Source organism: Periophthalmus magnuspinnatus, chromosome 24 (assembly GCF_009829125.3).
Source record: "Periophthalmus magnuspinnatus isolate fPerMag1 chromosome 24, fPerMag1.2.pri, whole genome shotgun sequence".
Taxonomy (NCBI): domain Eukaryota; kingdom Metazoa; phylum Chordata; class Actinopteri; order Gobiiformes; family Gobiidae; genus Periophthalmus; species Periophthalmus magnuspinnatus.
The window spans coordinates 2,118,769-2,134,068 of NC_047149.1; the positions used below are offsets into that span (position 1 = coordinate 2,118,769).

Here is a 15,300-nt window from a genome sequence, read left to right on the forward strand (position 1 = left end):
AAAGTGTTACTCAACATGTGTGAATGAAATAAAACACAACTCCAGGTCTGTTTTTGAGGAGATAACAGCATTAGGATATGGATTAAAGCTCACAGGAGTCCATTTTGCATAATATAGGACTTTTAATGTTTGTTTGCTCATAACTATACTGTAGTTCCATGAGTAAAAGTGTATCTGTGCAGAGACCCTCCTCTGGGACACGGGGGGAGGTCTGTAGAGCTTTGGGGCTTTGGGGTAATCCTCGATGAGAGCAGCCTGGAGGCATGCGCGACAGCTGAACGCTCACAGGACACTACCACACAAACCATACCCAGGAATACTGGAGCTGCTTCAGCCTTTTACAGATATTTTTGTGATATTTTGTGATCAAAGGACGTATTTTGAGTTTCACCATACCTTTTTGACCTTTTGAACACAAACTTCGACAACAAAAAGAACTGAAAGATTAAACTTTGTGTAAGTAAATTCATTTGGATTGGGTAACACCTTGTTTACCCAACCCCATTGTTTTATTTTGAAATCTTTATACCAGTCTCTCTGTCTTACTGTCTGCACATTTTAACAAACTTTGGGCTGTGAACTTTAACGTGAAACTTAAAGTGCATAGGATAGGTTTTTGTGTGTTTCTACTTCTGACTTGGTTTGGTGGATAGTACCTGTGCTGAATATTTATCATGAGACCAGTTAAATGGCAGTTTGTGAAGAAAAATACCAAATGAAAAGTCCAAAAATACAGGAAGTAGTAGTAGGAACAGAATCCCTCTGCCTGTCAGCAACCCTATGTGTATCCAAAACAGAGACAGTTTACGCACAAGGACGACACTGACACATTAAACCTGCTTTTAACAACAGAAAGATCTTGACATTTATTTTCATTTGTCTAATCATAATTATTATGTAATATAGACCAGTTTTGGCACCTGTTTACATTATGGTTGCTAGGTAACATACCTCTATATATGTCACATCTGTTATCCAACCAGGAAGTGATATAAACCTCAGAAGAATTATTTTTTTAAAAGGCAGAATTTTTTGTTAAATCTGAATTTTAATGATATTAACTATGTGTTAGTGCAAAAGTATTCTAAACTGCACTTTAAACATTTATGGATTTCTTGACTTGTGTTTTGTTTCATTCACACATGTTTGATTTCTGTTACATCTTGTGATGTCATGAAGTGGTAGTTTAAGTTAACAGCTACATTTTACCTTTTTTTTTTTAGTAGATTTGCAATTCCAGGGCTGAAATTATCCAAATGATTCTTCCTGTATTACCACATGATGACATCACAAGGTGGAACAGAGTGTTTTCTGTTTGAGAGAAGAACTCAGCCTAAATCTGCAGGGTTTGTGTGTTAAACATGTGTGAATGAAACAAAACACAACTCCAGGTCTGTTTGTGTTGTGGACCCTTTAAATATACTGTCACATTATCCAATGTAATTATTTAACGTTGATCCAAAGCAAATAAATGAGCTATTTATTTAACATAGGACATTCAAATCCTGATCTGGTCCTGGTCTAGTCCTGATCTGGTCCTGGTCTAGTCCTGATCTGGTCCTGGTCTAGTCCTGGTCTGGTCCTGGTCTTGGCCTGGTCTTGGCCTGGTCTTGGCCTGGTCTTGGCCTGGTCTAGTTCAGGTCTGGTCCTGGTCTCGTCCAGGTCTAGTCCTGGTCTTGGCCAGGTCTAGTCCTGGTCTAGTACTGGTCTAGCCCTGGTCTAGTCCTGGCCTAGTCCTGGTCTAGTCCTGGTCTGGTCCTGGTCTAGTCCTGGTCTGGTCCTGGTCTTGTCCTGGTCTTGTCCTGGTCTTGTCCTGGACTAGTCCTGGTCTGGTCCTGGTCTGGTCCTGGTTTGGTCCTGGTCTGATCCTGGTCTGGTCCTGGTCCTGGTCCTGGTCTAGTCCAGGTCTAGTCCTGGTCTGGTCCTGGTCTTGGCCTGGTCTTGTCCTGGTCTTGTCCTGGTCTAGTTCTGTTCTAGTCCTGGCCTGGTCCTGGTTTAGTCCTGGTCTTGTCCTGGTCTGGTCCTGGTTTGGTCCTGGTCTGATCCTGGTCTGGTCCTGGTCTAGTCCAGGTCTGGCCCTGGTCTGGTCCTGGTCTAGTCATGGTCTGGTCCTGGTCTTGGCCTGGTCTTGTCCTGGTCTTGTCCTGGTCGTGTCCTGGTCTAGTCCTGGTCTGGTTCTGGTCTGTTCCTGGTCTGGTCCTGGTCTAGTTCTGGTCTGGTCCTGGCCTGGTCCTGGTTTAGTCCTGGTCTTGTCCTGGTCTGGTCCTGGTCCTGGTCTAGTCCAGGTCTAGTCCTGGTCTGGTCCTGGTCTAGTCATGGTCTGGTCCTGGTCTTGGCCTAGTCTTGTCCTGGTCTTGTCCTGGTCTTGTCCTGGTCTGGTTCTGGTCTGTTCCTGGTCTGGTCCTGGTCTAGTTCTGGTCTGGTCCTGGCCTGGTCCTGGTTTAGTCCTGGTCTTGTCCTGGTCTGGTCCTGGTCCTGGTCTAGTCCAGGTCTAGTCCTGGTCTGGTCCTGGTCTAGTCATGGTCTGGTCCTGGTCTTGGCCTAGTCTTGTCCTGGTCTTGTCCTGGTCTTGTCCTGGTCTGGTTCTGGTCTGTTCCTGGTCTGGTCCTGGTCTAGTTCTGGTCTGGTCCTGGCCTGGTCCTGGTTTAGTCCTGGTCTTGTCCTGGTCTGGTCCTGGTCTAGTCCTGGTCCAGTCTCTGTAATGGAGGACTAGGAGAGCCAGCTAGTGTGCCCCTGTGAGCTGTTGATAATCCTCTCCTTTTTAGGTCTGGTCCCATCTAGTCCTGGTCTGATCCTGGTCCAGTCTCTGTGATGGAGGACCTGGAGAAGCAGCTGGTCTGTCCCGTGTGTCTGGAGCTCTTTTCTAAACCTGTGGTGATTCTTCCCTGTCAACACAACCTGTGCCGCAAGTGTGCCAATGACGTCTTCCAGGTCAGACTTCAGAGGGGGTATTGTGAAAAATGCATTTTTCTGGAGCTTTCTCATGTGTTATAACGTTGTTCCTTTGTCAAAAACATACGTGAAGAGGTTTTAGATGTCATCCATGCATGTTTGAGTATTTTAGCTCTCCTGGGCCCGATTCGAACCGTCCTTATGGTTAGCTGTAAGATTTTGTACAAGGCCCCCCCCTCAAGCCTACACCCAATCTCCTACACAACAATTCTCCATAAATACAGAAAAACATGATACAAAACTCTACACTACAGCCTCCCAAACCTGCTGTGATGTGCTGTAGTTTCATTAGCAGGATGCATGCTGATTGTGTTTTGAAAATGCTCTGAAGAGGCTCTCTCCCTCTCAGTCTCGGGGTGCTGGGGTGTCCGGGGTGTCCAGGGTGTCCGGGGGCAGTGGGGGCAGGTTCCGCTGTCCTTCCTGTCGCCACGAGGTGGTGCTAGATCGACACGGAGTCTACGGACTACAGCGCAACCTGCTGGTGGAAAACATCATCGACATCTACAGACAACAAAACAGGTGAGAGGAGGAAAGGAGGAGCAGAGATGGAGAGGAGGAGCAAAAGAGGAGAGGAGGAGTGGAGGGGGAGGAGAAGAAGAGCAGAGAAGGAGGAGAGGGTTAGAAAAAGAGAGAGTCAAATGGAGCAGAGAATGCAGAGGAGAGGAGCAGATGGAGTGGAGGATGCAGAGGAGAGGGTTAGATGGAGTGGAGGATGCAGAGGAGAGGGTCAGGGGGAAGAAGATGCAAAGCACAGCAGCAGATGGAGCAGAGGATGCAGAGGAGAGGGGCAGAGGAGGCAGAGGAGGAAATGTGCTATATGTAAGGAAAAGGATAAAGACTTGTAATGTTATGCATTGGCCAGTAAGGGGCACTCCAGTTTTGCTGTAGAGGTACATCAACGCTAAATATGTATGAGAAGGATCTGTTAAACCAAGATTAAAACAAGATTGAACCAGGACTAAACCAGGACTAAACCAGGACTAAACCAGGACTAAACCAGGACTAAACCAGGACTAAACTAGGAATAAACCGGGACTATACCACGCTGTCTCTGAGCCATTAAGAAGCCTATAGCAGAAGTAGTAGTAGCACCAGTAGTAGTAATAGTGGCAGTTGTAGTTGCAGTAGTAGTAGCAGTAGTTTCAATGTTAGGGCATTTTTTATTACATCATTTATTTTCACGAGTAATCCAAAAACAAAAACAAGTGTAACACGTTCAGCAGGTTTGACATTATGATTTAAATTACACTCTTATTTAAAAGTGAGTCACCAACATATGAAGTCGATGAGGTTCAGGAGTCTCCAGTCTCTGTGAATCACTAAAGCTAGACTCACTAAAGCTGGACTCACTAAAGCTAGATCCAGTAAAGCTATACCCACTAAAGCTGTACTCACTAAAGCCGGACTCACTAAAGCTAGACCCAGTAAAGCTGGACTCACTAAAGCTGGACTCACTAAAGCTGGAGTCACTAAAGCCCGACCCACTAAAGCTAGACTCACTAAAGCTAAATCCACTAAAGCTACACTCACTAACACTAGACCCATTAAAGCTAAACTCATTAAAGCTAGACTTACTAAAGCTAGACCCATTAAAACTAGACCCATTAAAGCTAGACCCATTAAAACTAGACTCACTAAAGCTAGACCCATTAAAGCTAGACTCACTAAAGCTAGAGTTTCAACACAATCTGACCAGATAGAGTTGACTTAGTTGGAATTACTACAGGTTAGTTGATTTGTGCTGTTAATCAAGTCCCTATCAAATGACATATCAGTCACAAGCTAGCTAGCATTAGCCAACTGTTTTTCAATTTAGTTCAGTCACTCTCACATTTTCGTGTAAAATCAAACTCTTATACAGGACCATGAATGCTTATATTGATCACTCCTGAAACTGTGCTGTTTAAATTCTTTGTGTGTTTTTCCTTTAATAATAATATAATTAATATTAATATTAATTACTCTCCAATAGAGCCATATAGGCCCCACCCTCAGTCTGAAATAATAACATGAACGCATTCTTTTTGACTATTTTTGGATGAGTAAAGTCCTGGCCGCGGCTCTGTGTGAGTAAACTGTAGGTGGGCGTGTAGTTACTCAGAGACAGTGGTGATTAAGACTGGAGTAAATATCACTATTGGACCTTTGAAAAACATGAAACCAAAACAAGGACTGAAGAGAGAAGGTCACAGGGCTGTAGTTTATGGAGCTACAAGGACAACAAAGATTGACTGATTTATTGAGACTAGAGCAGGGAGGAAGAAATACTTTAAACCAATACTAAACCAGTAAGACTGAACCAGGGTTGTCAAAAGTATCAAAAATCTAAATCTAAAAACTAATCAATACTAAAAAACTAATCAATACTAAAACTAGTATCTAAACAAAATACTCATTTGAGCTGGTATCGATAGTAAAAAGTCCCATTGACAGAAATGAACATTTCCTGAATATGTTTACAATGATGTTGAGCTGCATCTAGGCTAGGGGGGCAGCTAGGTGCCAGAGGGGATCCGGTTCGGGAACCACAGGATCTGTTGTTTATGGATGATATTGTCCTAATGTCTTCATCGAGCCAGGACCTGCAGCAGGCACTGGGGCGGTTTACAGCCAAGTGTGAAACGGCTGGGATGAGAATCAGCTCCTTAAAACATGAACATGAGATTGACAGGCGAATCGGTGCAGCATCTGCAGTGATGTGGTTGTTGTATCGGACTGTTGTGCTGAAGAAGGAACTGGGTCAAAAGGCAAAGTTCTCAATTTACTGGTCAATCTGTGTGCCTACCCTCATCTATGGTCAGAAGCTCTTGGTAATGACCGAAAGCACAAGATCGCGGATACAAGCGCAGGGTGGCTGGGCGCACCCTTACAGATAGGGTGAGGAGCTCAGTCACACGGGAGGAACTCGGAGTAGAGCCACTGCTCCTTCACGTTGCGAGGAGCCCTAGGGAAGTGTTCTGGGCACCCACCGGGAGGAGGCCCTGGGGAAGACCCAGGACATGCTGGAGGGACTATGTCCCTCGGCTGACTTGGGAACATCTTGGGATCCCAAGGAGGAGCTGGAGGAAGTGTCTGGGGTGGAGGAAATCTGGGAGTCCCTGCTTCGACTACTGTTTCCGTGGCCCAGCCCCGGATAAGCGGAAGAAAATAAATGGATGGTTTGTACAGCGCGCCGATGGTGTAGCCACAGCTGCCCTGGGAAAGTATCATGGAATGTTGCTAATCTCATCAGCCCCTCCCAGGCCGAGTCCTGCATAGCAAAAGAGATCAGATAAGTTCAGGCTTTGACAAGGAGGTTTGGCCAAGACCTGATGTCATCCTGGTTTAGTCCCTATCTTGATACAGCTCATATGTATTTTGTACATAAAGTTAGATACTAGAACTACTGCTACAACTACTACTATTACTACTGCTACTACCACTATTACTTCTACTACTATTAATAGTAACAGTAAAATGACATTAGTCCCCAACCTGAAAGTCAGACGATCATTTCCCAGTCAGACCAAGTTCTGTCGTTGTGTTCTTAGGCAAGACACCTACCTCGCTTACATTTCCTAGTATGAATGTTTGTGAGTGCATGATTGTCAGTGGTGAGAGGGGCTGATGGCGCAGATTGGCAGCTTCTCTCACTGTATATGTTGTTGTGCCTTTGTGCAGGCTCGGCTCTGGGCCCGGGCTCCTCCCCTCCCCCCTCATCTGTCCGGAGCACCCAGAGGAACGCATCAACATTTACTGCTGCCTATGCGAGACCCCCACCTGCTCTCTGTGTAAAGTGTTTGGACCACACAAGGACTGTGAGGTGGCCCCACTCGCAGATGTCTACCAACAGAAGAAGGTATATGCATACATACACCAGGACTGAACCAGGACCGAACCAGGACCGGACCAGGACCGGACCAGGACTGAACCAGGACTGAACCAGGACCGAACCAGGACAAACCAGTACTGAACCACAGCTGAACCAGCACTGAACCAAGACTAAACCAGGACTGAACCAGGACCAAACCAGAACTGAACCAGGACTAAACCAGGACTGAACCAGGACTGAACCAGGACTAAACCAGTACTGAACAAGGACTGAACCAGGACTAAACCAGGACTGAACCAAGATTAAACCAGGACTAAACCAGGATTGAAACAAGACTAAACCAGAATTAAATCACTACTGAAACAGGCCTAAACCAAGACTAACAAATGAACCTGGGCTAAACTAGAACTTAATCAGGACTAAACCAGGACTAAACCAGGACTAAACCAGGACTAAACCAGGACTAAACCAGGACTAAACCAGGACTAAACCAGGACTAAAACAGATTCCTTATCATGAGGTTGTTGACATTTGAGCATCTCTCACTTCTTCTGAATCACAGTCTCATGAGTAATGACGTTCACCCAGAATCAAGTTTGGGATGAGAATGTGACAGATGACAATGGTTTAAAGCTTATGTGCAGTCCACCTGGACTTTTAGTTGTGTCACGATACTAACATTTTAAACGTGATTTTGATACTAAGGAATAGACTCGATATTCAGTACCGATTGTGATATCACAATGATAAAAAACACTAGAATATGATTTTCCACACTAAATGTTGTACTTTGTGTTCTATTCCATGTGTGTTACATGTGTGTAATCCTCAGTGTGCAGTAGGTTCATAGTGGTCCATGGGTGTATACTAGTCTATGTGCCTTATACTTGTGAAACATACAGAGACACATCATTATAAACATATTCAGGAAAGGTTCAATTCTGTCCAGTCAGTGGGACATTTTTCATATTGATACCTGCTCAAATGAGTATCTAGTTTTGATACTAAAAGTGTCAAAACTAGATAGCATCTCACTTTCGATACTTTTGACAACCCTAATAATAAGTCCCTAAATCTTTTTTTGTAATATTGGCTTCTGCTTTGACATGGAAATTGGTCTGTCCTTTGAAAATACCAGATTCTTGTTTAGTCCTGTCAAATTACATCAACTTGAAATTATAAATCAGATGTTAGGTCCTGACAGTTACTCTTTGAGTTACTCTTACTTGGACCACTACTTTTTATTTCTCCTTGAGTAATATTATTTTGAAGTATTTTAATTGCTGTAAAATGTATAAACCTTTAGTAAGACTGTAGTAAGAGGAGGGTAGAGCCCAGAGCCATGTTCACTCTGACTAATGCAGCTTTTATGCAGCGTAAAGGGCATCTGACTCAATCGCACTAACAGGACTGAACCGGGACTGAACCAGGACTGAACCAAGGACTGAACCAAGGACTGAACCGGGACTGAACCGGGACGGAACCAGGACTAAACCAGGACTGAACCAGGACTGAACCAGGACTGAACCAAGGACTGAACTGGGACAGAACCGGGACTGAACCGGGACTGAACCGGGACGGAACCGGGACTGAACTGGGACTGAACGGGGACTGAACGGGGACTGAACGGGGACTGAACCAGGATGGAACCGGGACTGAACGGGGACTGAACCAGGATGGAACCAGGACTGAACCAGGACTGAACCAGGACTGAACCGGGACTGAACCGGGACGGAACCTGGACTAAACCAGGACTAAACCAGGAGTGAACCAGGAATGAACCAGGACTAAACCAGGACTGAACCGGGCCTGAACCAAGACTGAATCAGAACTGAACCGGGACTAAACCAGGAGTGAACCAGGATTAGACAGCTTCTAAACCAGGGGTGGGCAAACTTTTTGACACATGGCCACAGTGGGTTCTAAAATTTGATGGAGGGGCCGGGCCAGGATATATATATATATATATATATATATATATATATATATATATACATATACACACACACATATATAAAGATATATATATATATATATACGCACATATATAAAGATTTGGCCTGTAACATGTAGCAAAGCATGAATATGCAAGGATCATTGTACAAATACATTAATTAAATTAATAATTAATTTAGTAAATTTCAGTTAAATAAACACAGCAGAAAAACTCACATTCAGTTTTATCAAGTGTCAAAAGATCAACAACTTGTTGAAAAGGTAAATTGAACAAGGTTTACCCTTAACTATTTTAATATAATTTGGTCACTTTCGGCGGATTAATAAGCCCAAAGGGCCATGATTAATAAGCCCAAAGGGCCAGGTGTGGCCCCTGGGCTGTAGTTTACCCATGTCTGATGTAAACCAAGAGTGTCTTCACTCTGTTCGGCCCTGATTTGAGTTTAGTCAATTTATTCCTGATGGTAGACCTGGTTTGGTTCTGGTTTAGTCCAGGATTAGTTCCAAAATTAACCCCAGTTTAGACTGAATTAGGACTAAAGCAGAACCAAACTCCAATCCAGGCTTAAACCCAGAGCCAGACTTAGGTTATTTAACAGCTGCTTAGGGTTTAACATGATATTGTCTGTATGGTTTTATCATTAATTTTTAAAATGTTTTTTAGTCTGAGTTGAGTGATGGGATTGCAGGGCTCGTTGCCATTAACGACCACATCCAGGCTTTGATCTCTCAGATGGAGGACATCTGCAGGACTGTCGAGGTACAATAAGCACTTTTACTACTACTACAACTGCTAATACTTCTACTATAATTACTACTACAACTGCTAATACTTCTACTATAACTACTAATATATTGTACTACATATACAACTACTACATAGTAGTACTACATTATAATAATAATAATAATGCCTTACACTTGTAATGCGCTTTACAGGCTTGTCAAAGCCTCTCAAAGCGCTACACTATAGTCATTATTCATTCATTTCCACACTTGGTGATGGTAAGCTACTATTGTAGCCACAGCTGCCCTGGGGAGACTGACAGAAGCGAGGCTGCCAATCTGCGCCATCGGCCCCTCCGACCACCACCTATCATTCATGCACACACCACTTTCATACTAGGCAATGTGGGTGAAGTGTCTTGCCCAAACTTCAAATCCACACCAAGAATATTAGGATTTAAAGGAGAATTATTATGTAAAACTTTTAACTTTTTAACCCTGTAATGACGTGCAAGGTATTGTGAAATATTGTGAAATATTGTGAAGTATTGTGAAGTATTCTAAAGTATTCTGAATTATTCTGAGGTATTGTGAAGTATTGTAAAAGTCCATGTTCCAGGAGAACAGCCGCTGTCGTCGGGAGCTGGTGTCTCAGAGTGTGGAGGGTTTGGTGCACATCCTGGAGCAGAGGAAACAAGAGCTGATCAGTGCCATCACAGAGGAGCAGGACGAGAGGCAGAGGCACGTGCGTGCTCTTATACGCGTGCACGGACAGTACCTCGGGGTGGGGGTGGCCCTGGTGGAGAGGGGCATCCACATCATGGACCAGCCACACATGGCCACCTTTATACAGGTGAGCAGCTAATGTTTTTAACCTCATTTACACTGCTCCTTCACCTTTATACAGCTGAGAGGAGACCCAGGCAGTTTTAAACTTCATACAGGTGATGTTCACGGTGATGTTCACGAGGATTATAAAACACATGACACAGTGAACCATTCACACCGGCTGATCCTAAAATTTTATATTTTATAAAACATGATATAAACATGGTACATTAATGAGGAGGTATAATGCAAAATAGATTTTTTTTGCTTTTTTCCATGTGATAACGTTGTTCCCTCATCAAAAACATGCATGCAAGAGGTTTTAGATGCCGTCCATGCATGTTTGAGTATTTCAGAGATCTCTTCCAGACCCTATTCAAACAAGACTCCACTCAGAAGCCTACATCACCCATGCTCCCACACGACAATTCTCCATAAATACACAAAAACATGATCTGAAACAACTTGACAGACCTGATGTGAGATGCAGTAGTTTCATTAGTGGGATGCAGCTGATTGTGGTGTGATAGTGCTCTGAAGGGGAAGTGACTTTGCGCAGAGAGTAAATGGAGTGGATACTCAGAGCGTCAAAAACAAACATGAAACTTCAAACATGATACATTGTTTTTGGCAAATATAGCATTTTCAAAACAACAAAAGGAAATATGTTCTAATATGTTACGTGTTAGCAGTTAATACCCCATAGAAGTAAAATACCCCCTGGCTCCGACCCCGGTCCCCAGCCCCGGCCCCAGCCCCGGCCACAGCCCCGGCCACAGCCCCGGCCACAGCCCCGGCCACAGCCCCGGCCACAGCCCCGGCCCCAGCCCCGGCCCCAGCCCTGGTTCCACCTGCGTCATGGTCTGATTAAAACATTGTGATTTAGTTTTTACATGTTCACGAGGATTATAAAACACATGACACGGTGGACCAGTCACACCGTAAACTGCTCTGGCCTTTTAAATACTCGGTTTTAATCAACTCAGGATTCAAATTTAAATAGAGGAAAGACATTTGATCTTTAATTAAAATTAAAATTTTGTTGTTTCTTCTCCCACAGACGGCACAAGACATCCTTGAAAAGTAAGTATTTACTACATAACCAGGACTAAACCGGGACTAATCCAGGACTAATCCAGGACTAATCCAGGACTAATCCAGGACTATTCCAGGACTAAACCAGGACTAAACCAGGACTAAACCAGGACTATACCAGGACTAAAACAAAAATGAACAAGAACTAAACTAGGACTAAACCAAGATTAAACCAAGACTAATGCTGAAGTCATCTTTTATAATAAATCTGAAGGCCTTTAGTGGCTTTGTTTCCCTTGTTTATTGTCCTGGTCTGGTCTTTGGTCTGGTCTTTGGTCTGGTCTTTGGTCTTGTCTTTGGCCTTGTCTTTGGTCTGGTCTTTGGTCTGGTCTTTGGTCTGGTCTTTGGTCTGGTCTTTGGTCTGGTCTTTGGTCTGGTCTTTGGTCTTGTCTTTGGTCTTGTCTTTGGTCTTGTCTTTGGTCTGGTCTTTGGTCTGGTCTTTGGTCTGGTCTTTGGTCTGGTCTTTGGTCTGGTCTTTGGTCTGGTCTTTGGTCTGGTCTGGTCTCTGCTCTGGCCTCTGCTCTGATTTTTGGTCTGGTCTGGTCTCTGGTCTGGTCTCTATTCTGGTCTCTGGTCTATGGTCTGGTCTCTGGTCTTGTCTCTGGTCTGGTTTCTTGTCTAGTCTCTGGTCTTTGATCTGGTCTCGGGTCTTGTCTTTGGTTTGGTCTCTGGTCTCTGGTTTGAGCTGTTGTCTGGTCTCTGGTCGGGTCTCTGGTCTGGTCTTTGTTCTGGTCTCTGGTCTGGTCTTTGTTCTGGTCTCTGGTCTGGTCTCTGGTCTAACTCCCGTCTGGTTTCAGGATGTCCGAGTCCAGTCGCGGGGCTGAGTTGCCGAGGCTGGAGCTGGGATTTGAAAACATGGGTCGTTTTTCTGTTGACATCGAAAATCTGAGCCATAAACTGCAGAACATCCACTTCTGTCATGGTACGGCACACAGGAATGGCATCTGACACATGGAAGGGCATCTGACACAGGAGACAACACAGGGACTGAACCTGGACTAAACCAGGTCTAAACCAGGACTGAATCAGGACTAAACCAGGACTAAACTAGGACTAAACCAGGATTAAACCAGGGCTAAACCAGGACTAAACCAGGACTATACCAGGACTGAACTAGGACTAAACTAGGATTAAACCAGGGCTAAACCAGGACTAAACCAGGACTAAACCAGGACTAAACTAGGACTAAACCAGGATTAAACCAGGGCTAAACCAGGACTACACCAGGACTACACCAGGACTAAACTAGGACTAAACTAGGACTAAACCAGGACTAAACCAGGACTAAACTAGGACTAAACCAGGATTAAACCGGGACTGAACCGGGACTGAACCGGGACTGAACCGGGACTGAGCATTGACTAAATAATATCAGATTTCTCACTGTATTTTTTATTTTCAGAATCAGTGAATTTTGATGATGAAGAGGATGAAGAAGAGACAGAGTCTGACCCGGATTCTCACAGACTCTAACCCACAACCGTCCGTCTGAACTCACAGTCTGGAGAACACAGGAATACTTTAAAGGTCCAATGTTACAAAGATGTTTCTTACAAGCCGTGTTGTTACTGCAATAGTTTTCAAGTCAACAGCTGCTTTTAGGAAACAACAAGCATAGATCAAAAATTTGCCTAACATGAGCCCTTAAAATCTGGATCATCAAGTCAATCATTTTGTACATTTATCCTCCATTTTTGTTGAGATTTTGTTGAGTGTATTTGAGTGTCCAAAAAGTACTATGTAAGTTTGATGTATTATTATTTAAAGGAACTGTATGTAAGATTTTGATTTTAAATTCCATAAACATGACTTGTATGTCCTCGGATACAGTTGGTTTAAACCTAGAATGCCTCTCTCAGATGTGAATGGTCACTACCTAAACCCCAGCACCTGCAGAACAATCATGACTCAGTGCTAGTGCAGCCTCTGCAGCTCAGTGAGTGAATATGGACGATCTGAACATGAGGCCTGTCCATAAACTGACAATGAGACACGTGTGTGTGTGGGGGGGGATTTAAACCCAGTTTAGCCCTGATGTAGACTTGAATTAGTCCTGGTCTAGTCCAGGTTTTGTTTTAGGTTTAGTCCAGATTTAGTCCTGGGTTTTATGCCCTGGAGGAGTTAATCCACACGGACTCCTCTTCAAAGCTTAAATAAGGAAGTTGAAATGACGTTGGTGGTAGAGTGGCAGAGCGCTTAGCATTCATGCCTCACAGCAAGAAGGTTCCAGGTTTTATTTAGCTTCCCCATAACATGATTTAGACCTGGCTAGAGTCCTTTAGTGACTGGTTTAGTCCTGCGTAAGCTCTGATTAAGTCCTTATTACATCCTAGTTTAGTCCTAGTGTAGTCCCAGTTTATATGTGGTCTTTGTGCAGCTCAGGTTCATTGTGAGTGTTTAAGTCTTTAAAATGCTCATCCCTATTTAGTTTCTTCAAAGTGACATCCAATGTAAACTAAACCAAAAATAAACTATGGCTAAACCAGGACTAAACCAAGACTGAACCAAACTGTCGCCCAGTGTAAACTGTTCCGTACTGAGCCATGCCAAATCAGAGCAGGTTTTGTGATAGAAACCCGTGTGGTGTGGTTTTGTAGGTCCTGGTGCAGCCTCCTCCTCCTCAGAAGATGCTCTGCTCTTCACAAAGACACAGCTCCTCATTCAGAGCAGATCATTTTAGGAGCACGCACACATATGTTCCACCGGTCATGCATGTTTTTAGCATCACACAAAAGGATTTCCGGAGCTTTGTTCATCTAAATCTGATAAACGCAAATGTGCTCTTTTGGGAATAATCCTGGTTTTGTGTGAGATCTTTACGTAAACCTTTTCACGGCTATTTTTAATGAGTGAGATCACAACTGAACGATGAAAATCATTTTGACTAAACCAGGACTAAACCACAACTGAAGTAGGACTGAATCAGGACTGAATTGGGACTACACCAAGACTGAATCAAGAATCAGGACTACTACTAAAATCAGGACTACATGAAGATTAGACTAAACTTGGATTAAACCAGGACTAACCCAGGACTAAATCACGACTGAACCAGGACTAAACCAGGACTGAATCAGGACAAAAACAGAACCAAACCAGGACTGAATCAGGACTAAAACAGTATTAAAGCAGCACTAAAATCAGGTCTTATGCAAAACTAAATCATGACTAAAGCAGATGTAAACTGGGGCTGAACCAGGACTAATCCGGGACTAAACCACGACTTGCTCTCTGGGGAGTTGTGTAATCGAAAGTTGGTGAAACAAAGTGGTTTTCATAGAAGGTCCTCCTCCTCGAGCTGAGTCATGAGGAACAGTGGAACTCAGATGATTCAGAACAAACTCAGTGACTCTGAACATACACAAGAAATACACCTTCAGACAATAACAGGAGACAGACATGAGATAAGTCCTGGTTCAGTCCTCCTTTAGTCCTGGTTTAGTCCTGGTTCAGTCCTGATTCTGCCCCGTTTTAGTCCTGGTTCAGTCCTCCTTTAGTCCTGGTTTAGTCTTACTTTCAGACAGAGGGCAGGGGCCTGTGCATGCTCTAGTATATGGTAAATGGTCACATTTTTCTATAGCGCTTTTCCAGCTTCAAGGTGATCATCATCTGAAAACTGAAGAAATACCACTAAATGGAGAGTGACTGAAAAACTGTTGGCTAATGCTAGCTAGCCTGTGACTGTAATGTTAAGAGGGACTTCTTTAACAGCACAAATCAACTCACCTTTTGTTGTCCAAGTCAGTAATTTATTTTCCGATTATGTCAAGATAAAGATCAGATTAAAGTCTAATTTGAGTCATAGAGCTTCAGACAGAGCAGTGCCTACAGTTAGTATCACATCAGCTGCAAAGTATTCATGTAACTCTATGGGAGATTCACTGTTCTCATTATTAGTTTGGGATCGCCTCCACAAACATGTTGTATTAATC

At 43.8% G+C, this 15,300-nt stretch overlaps 1 protein-coding gene across 2 annotated transcripts; it reads left to right on the plus strand.

Moving 5' to 3' along the window:
- The first annotated feature begins 382 nt into the window (after window positions 1-382).
- On the plus strand, window positions 383-12,870 carry trim54 (tripartite motif containing 54). 2 transcript variants are annotated; one of them, XM_033991360.2, is made up of 9 exons: window positions 383-456; window positions 2,766-2,931; window positions 3,302-3,471; window positions 6,613-6,790; window positions 9,384-9,479; window positions 10,065-10,298; window positions 11,334-11,356; window positions 12,166-12,290; window positions 12,771-12,870. In XM_033991360.2, the coding sequence occupies exons 2-9, from the start codon at window positions 2,812-2,814 to the stop codon at window positions 12,839-12,841; spliced, it is 1,017 nt and encodes a 338-aa protein (XP_033847251.2). In that variant the 5' UTR covers window positions 383-456; window positions 2,766-2,811; the 3' UTR covers window positions 12,842-12,870. The 2 variants fall into 2 exon arrangements, with proteins under 2 accessions (XP_033847251.2, XP_055088158.1); XM_055232183.1 differs by lacking the exon at window positions 383-456 and adding an exon at window positions 1,746-1,888 and having other exon boundaries at window positions 2,804-2,931.
- The last annotated feature ends 2,430 nt before the right edge of the window (window positions 12,871-15,300 follow it).

What these genes read in the sequence shown, in the direction of transcription:
- trim54 (XM_033991360.2), top strand. Translation starts at nt 2,812, where the DNA reads ATGGAGGACCTGGAGAAGCAGCTGGTCTGTCCCGTGTGTCTGGAGCTC. An exon ending in ATGTCTACCAACAGAAGAAG is followed by an intron (nt 6,791 to 9,383) that starts GTATATGCATAC and finishes AATGTTTTTTAG; the next exon opens with TCTGAGTTGAGTGATGGGAT. An exon ending in ACATCTGCAGGACTGTCGAG is followed by an intron (nt 9,480 to 10,064) that starts GTACAATAAGCA and finishes TCCATGTTCCAG; the next exon opens with GAGAACAGCCGCTGTCGTCG.